General features: G+C 52.3%; 1 protein-coding gene across 1 annotated transcript in view; it reads right to left on the bottom strand.

Annotated features, from left to right (window-relative positions):
- Nucleotides 1-1,041: 1,041 nt before the first annotated feature.
- LOC101935994 (myeloperoxidase-like) overlaps nt 1,042-6,532 on the bottom strand; it is a 49,082-nt gene continuing 43,591 nt past the window's right edge. The window contains exons 12-13 of the mRNA XM_065573534.1: nt 4,968-5,185; nt 1,042-1,863 (exon numbers count right to left, since the gene is read on the bottom strand). Of these exons, the coding sequence (XP_065429606.1) occupies nt 4,978-5,185 (208 nt within the window). The 3' untranslated portion in view covers nt 1,042-1,863; nt 4,968-4,977. The remainder of the gene's footprint in view (nt 1,864-4,967; nt 5,186-6,532) is intronic.

Genomic DNA, 6,532 nt, shown 5'->3' with positions numbered 1-6,532 from the left:
GAGCTCCAGTATGAAACTTCAGATAAACCTGTTTAGAGTCTTTGGGTTAAGCTTAGAGGCAAGAGCAAAAAGGGTGATGTAGTGGTGGGCAGATGAGGTAGACGAGGCTTTCTTTGGACAACTAACTGAAGTTTCCAGATCACAGGCCCTGGTTCTCATGGGGGACTTCAATCACTCTGACATCTGCTGGGAGAACAATACAGCAGTGCACAGACAATCCAGGAAGTTTGGGACAACTTCCTGGGTGCAAGTGCTGGAGGAACCAACTAAGAGTCATGCTCCTCTTGACCTGCCGCTCACAAACTGGGAAGAATTGGTAGGGGAAGTAGACGTGGGTGGCAACCTGGGCAGCAGTGACCATGCGATGGTTGAGTTCAGGATCCTGACAAAAGGAAGAAAGGAGAATACGGACCATAGGCGCTGACTCCGTGGGTGCTCCAGGGCTGGAGAAAAATTGGTGGGTGCTCGGAAGCTCCCCGCCCACCCAGTCCCCAGTCCCAGCTCACGTCCACCTCCCGAGGCACCACCGCCAATCCACTTTTCCTCCCTCCCAGGCTTGCCGCGCACCAGCTGTTTGATGCGTGTCAAGCCTGGTGGGGGGCGGGGGGGGGCCTGAAGCGGAGTGGCGGCACCTTGGGGGAGGGGGAGGAGGCAGAGGCGGGGCCGCCCAGCTCAACTCCGGCCCCTCCCCCTTCCCCAAGGGGGGCGGGGTGGGGAGCTGCCGGTGGGTGCTCTGCTGCTTCTCCCCCCTCCTTCCCAGGCTTGCAAGCCTGGGGGGGGGGGCGGGTGGAGGGGAAATGCAGCATGCCTGGGGCAGGAGGCGGGGGTGGGGATTTGGGGAAGGGCTGGAATGGGAGCGTGGCCGGGGGTGGAGTTGGGGCGGGGCCGGGGTCGCGAGCACCCACCGGCGCTGTCTAAAGTTGGCGCCCATGATACAGACCCTGGACTTTAGCAAAGCAGACTTTGAATCTCTCAGGGAACTGATGGGCAGGATCCCCTGGGAGGCTAATATGAGGGGGAAAGGAGTCCAGGAGAGCTGGCTGTATTTTAAAGAAGCTTTATTAAGGGAGCAGGAACAAACCATCTCAATGTGCAGAAAGAATAGCAAATATGACAAGTGACCAGCTTGGCTTAACAGTGAAACCTTCGGTGAGCTTTAACACAAAAAGGAAGCTTACAAGAAGTGGAAACTTGAACAGATGACCAGGGAGGAGTATAAAAATATTGCTTGAGCATGCAGGGGTGTAATCAGGAAGGCCAAAGCATGATTGGAGTTGCAGCTAGCAAGGGATGTGAAGGGTAACAAGAAGGGTTTCTACAGGTCTATTAGCAAAAAGAAGAAAGTCAGAGAAAGTGGGGGAGGTGATGTGGAAAAGGCTGAAGTACGCAATGCTTTTTTTGGCCTCAGTCTTCCCAGACAAGGTGAGCTCCCAGAGTGCTGCACTGGACAACACAGTATGGGGAGAAGGTGAGCAGCCCTCAGTGGTGAAAGAAGAGGTTAAAGACTGTTTAGAAAAGCTGGACATGCACAAGTCCATGGGTCCAGATCTAATGCATCTGAGGATGCTGAGGGAGTTGGCTGATGTGATTGTAGAGCCATTGGCCGTTATCTTTGAAAACTTGTGGGGATCAGGAGAGGTCCCAGACGATTGGAAAAAGGCAAATATAGTGTCCATCTTTAAAAAAAGGGAAGAAAGAGAACCCGGGGAACTACAAACCAGTCAGTCTCACTTCAGTCCCCAGCAAAATCATGGAGCAGGTCCTCACGGAATCCATTTTGAAGCACTTGGAGGAGAGGAAGGTGATCAGGAACAGTCAACATGGATTCACCAAGGATTGCCTTCTATGATGACATAACTGGAGCTGTGGATATAGGGAAAACAGTGGACATGATATATCTTGACTTTAGCAAAGCTTTTGATACGGTCTCCCATAGTATTCTTGCCAGCAAATTAAAAAAGTATGGATTGGATGAATGGACTATAAGGTGGATAGAAAGTGGCTAGATCATCGGGCTCAATGGGTAGTGATCAATGCCTTGATGTCTAGTTGGCAGCCGGTATCAAGAACAGTGCCCCAGGTCCTGGGGCCAGTTTTGTTCAACATCTTCATGAATGATCTGGATGATGGGATGGATTGGGCCCTCAGCTATTTCACATAAGACACTAAGCTGAGGGGAGAGGTAGATTCTCTGGAGGGTAGGGATAGGGTCTAGAGTCTAGAGGACCTAGATAAATTGGAGGATTGGGCCAAAAGAAGTCTGATGGGGTTCAACAAGGACAAGTGCAGAGTTCTGCACTTAGGACGGAAGAATCCCATGCACTGCTACATGTTGGGAACTGACTGACTAAGCAGCAGTTCTGCAGAAAAGGACCTGGGGATTACAGTGGATGAGAAGCTGGATAGGAGTCAACAGTGTGCCCTTGTTTCTCCTCTATCGGCACTGCTGAGGCCACATCTGGAGTATTGCGTCCAGTTTTGGGCCCCCCACTACAGAAAGGATGTTGATAAATTGGAGAGAGTCCAGTGGAGGGCAATGAAAATGATTAGGGGGATGGGGTACATGACTTATGAGAAGAAGTTGAGGGAACTGGGGTTATTTAGTCTGCAGAAGAGAAGAGTGAGGGGGGATTTGATAGCAGCCTTCAACTACCTGAAGCGGGGTTCCAAAGAGGACTGAGCTCGGCTGTTCTCCATGGTGGCTTATGACAGAACAAGAAGCAATGGTCTCAAGTTGCAGTGGGGGGGGTCTAGGTTGGATATTAGGAAAGCCTATTTCACTAGGGAGGGTGGTGAAGCACTGGAACGGGTTACCTAGGGAGGTGGTGGAATCTCCATCCTTAGAGGTTTTTAAGGCCCAGTTTGACAAAGCCCTGGCTGGGATGATTTAGTTGGGGTTGGTCAGGGGATGGGACTAGATACCTCCTGAGGTCTCTTCCAACTGTGAGATTCTATGATTCTATGACTGGGCACTAAGTCAGCGTGTTCTTGTCAGATCCCCGCTGACCCGATGGTGAATACACTTGTCACTGACAGGGCCCTGGGCTGGGACCTGGTGGAGTAAAGAGGGTCTGGGACTCCCTACCCCAGCCACCACCCCCCTTTGGTGATGGCCCATCCCTCCACCCCCGTGACCATTAGGCCCTAATGCCGTGCGAGAGAGGGCAGCTGTATTGACCCTGGCCATTAGGCCTTAGCCTGAGGCTAAGGGTGCTCAGGTGGACTTAGCCGCACGGCTATAACGCCCTTTTCCCTGCCCCAAAGGGGAATGGGGTGGACTTGCCCCATGAGAGGTTCTCACGGCCTTCTGAGCTCAGCACCTGCATGAAGAGCAGCTGGCTGAAGCTGATCCGTGTGGGAAAGGAGAAGCACTCCTTCTCTGTCACAGTCCCAGCCATCTGCCCTCACACTGCCCCTCTGCTCCACAGCCCGGGCTCCTCTTAGATGTATGTAGCAACAGCAACAAAGCAAAAAGCTCCCTGCTGTCTGTGGCTGGCCCGCTTGTGCCCGGTGTTAGAAAAGGCAGAGCTGGTCCCAGTGCGCTGCGCACTGTGACACTTAGGCTGGGTATTGCAGTTCCTTTTATCTAGGAGGGAAGCACAAGCCCTGAGGAAAAACAGCTTGTTCAAAACACAGCAACCTGGTCGCTCAGCAACACAGGACGCTGGGAACACATCACCCCAACATGCCGTTCTCTGCATTGGCTCCCCATTCAGTTCAGAGCCCAGTTCCACGGGGTGCTGATTTTTCAAGACCCTGCATGGCACTGGTCCTGGCTCCCTGAGAGATCAGTCACCCTGCTGCACCCAGGGCTCCCCTGACACCTGAATTCCACTGGCACACTAGGGCTGGCCAGAAACAGCAATTCCAGTTTGGGAAAAAATGACGTCTCTAATTTGTTTGGTTCCAATTCAAAACAAAACTGAGGCCTTTCAAAATCCCCCACGCCCAAATATGAGTGCAAGCCCCTGCCCACCCCAGGATAGCCAGTAGCCTGGTGGTTAGGGCACTCACGTGGGATGAAAACACCCCGGGTTCACGTTCCTGATTTGCAGTAGGCGCTTGGATCTTGCACATCCCAGGTAGTACCCTGACCACCAGCCAATAGAATCAGCCTCTCTGGAGCAATAAACATGTAATTTTTTCAATATAAAATAGAACAGCTCCAACAGGAGTCATTGAAAGAGAGTGACTCTATAGCCTAGTGGTTAGAGCACTTCCCTGGGATGTGGAAGACCCAAGCCCTTGCTCCTGAGCAAGCTATTCTGGGGTAAGGCTGGGTCTCTCTCTCCAGAAAGCCAATCCTGGACCTGAGAAACCTTCCTAAGGAAAAGTTAGTCAAACCTGCACGTGTCCAGCAAGTGGGATGAGTGGATGCGTCTGTGTCTCTTAGGAAGATAACTGTACGAGTAGAGAGCTATGTACAGCGCTGTCAGAATATGATCCGCTGCCATCCCAAGCTAGGGATCTAGGGTTCCCAGTCCAACTCCAATGGAAAGCCTCCCACTGTCTTGAGTGCAGTTGGATCCAGCCTACGGTCTGTGAGCAGGGTGGGTGCAGGCCGGGTCATTGGTAGCAGGGCCAGGCAGTGACAGAGCCGTAGGGACAAGAGAGTCAATGGGCTTGTGTTCACTAGAAAATCAGGGTGCGACAGAACATGGCCCTGAACTAGTTGTGTTCACTAACACGGCGTTAAAACCAACTTTGCAGTGGGTGTATTCGCCAGTGTGTTGGTTAACACAAGTCCGCCAAGCAGTGCTAACATGCCCTCATGTCATAGTGAAGACAAGCGGGACCCTCTGGGGCAGAGGGGAAGATCAAGGTGGGAGGAAGGGTGGCTGGAAGAGTGAGTTTGTTTGGGGATTGGGGTTGATCTGGGGGGGAAAGGCCAGGGAATGCTGGGGAGGAGAAGCCTCCACATGGGCCCAGTTGTGTGTGTTTCTCTGGGCACGGGGTCCATTCTGTACCTTCCACTCCCTAGTTACTGCGTTGTCTCCAAGGTGACAAGTCAATACTGTCGATCATTCTGCAGTTCACAAAGTCCTCGGGATAGCGGTTGACCTTGAACACGTCCCTGGGCACCTCTCTAATGCGAGTGTTATCACAGAGAACCCGCGGCAATGAACTGCTGCTCAGGGCCTGGCGCTGCTGTGGAGTGAAAACCCCGGGATTCTCCCACCAGAATCTACAAAGAAGCAGAAAAGCGGCAGTGTTACAGCCCGTGTTTATCCTTCTTGGGAATGAATTTAGGCCTGGGGGGACGTGATTTGTTTTGTCTCCATTGATATGAAAAGTGGCCTTGCCTGTGAAATGGAAATACACGTGGTGGTGTGGGACATCGGGGACTCGTTGTAGGCAGCAGCAAAACTCCCACCAGCTGCAGTGGGGCCACAATTTCACCCGGTAGTTTAAAAAAAAAAGTGTTTTTCTAATGTTAATAAATCTCCTATAGCCAAAATGCCTTCAAGCTTTCTAGAGAAAGACTGTGAAGATTCTATACAGATACGTTCTACTGAAAATGAAAAGAACTTTCGATTGCAAAGTCACGGGCTAAAAAGCTTCTGTGGGAATCACCGATGTTCTCTGGCCTGTGCTGTGCAGGAGCTCAGACTAGATCAAGGGTTCTCAACCTGGGGGTCGGGACCCCTCAGGGGGTTACAAGGTCATTACGGGGGGGGGGTGTCACAAGCTGTCAGCTTCCACCCCAAACCCCGCATTTCCTACAGCATTTATAATGCTGTTAAATATATAAAAAAGTGTTTTTAATTCATAAGGGGGGGGTCGCGCTCAGAGTCTTGCCATGAGAAAGGGGTCACCAGTACAAACGTTTGAGAGTCACTGGACTAGATGATCACCATGGTCCCTTCTGGCCTTAACATCTATGAATTGATCCAAATTTAGGAAATCCCGGAATTAAGGTTGCCTGCGCAATCTTAACTCTGCCCTCTTGTGCGTATGGGCTGTTAGAGACCTTAATTGAATGATCACGTACTGTTTAGTCCACAAACGACCCCTGGCTCACTCCAGTAGCAGGAGCTGCGCTACCAGCATGGCAAGGATCCCCCCTCCCTCATGGAGCATGGGGAGTGCTGAGAATCTGCTCCCCCGTACACCCGCCTCACAGAGCAAGGAGGAGAGGCAGCTCCTAGAGTCCAGCACTCCAGCCCCCTGGACTGTGCCCTTCACGAGCTGTAGAACTGCCTGCCGGTGCTCACCAGCCCAGTCAGATCATGGCCCCAGCTCCTCTGGGCCTGTCAGTAAAATGGGCTAATGCCTCCCTGAAACAGGGCGAGTTCCTGGAATACACTCTTCTGTCTTCCGCCCAGCGCTTGGATGGTGTGCCATGGGCTAGGCAGGGCTGCACAATGACTTGGAAGAGATACAAATGTGGACAAGCAGAGAAACTGCCCACCAGCACGAAAGGGGTTAAAGAGAGCCTAGCCCTGCCCTGTTATACCTGAATGCCAGGCCTGGAGGGGAGAGAAAAGGAGGGAGCCTGGCTCAATTTGGTGAAAAGGCAGGCGCTAGCGGC

This window comes from Chrysemys picta, chromosome 19 (assembly GCF_011386835.1).
Source record: "Chrysemys picta bellii isolate R12L10 chromosome 19, ASM1138683v2, whole genome shotgun sequence".
Lineage (NCBI taxonomy): Eukaryota > Metazoa > Chordata > Testudines > Emydidae > Chrysemys > Chrysemys picta.
This window is presented reverse-complemented; position numbering and strand designations above follow the sequence as displayed.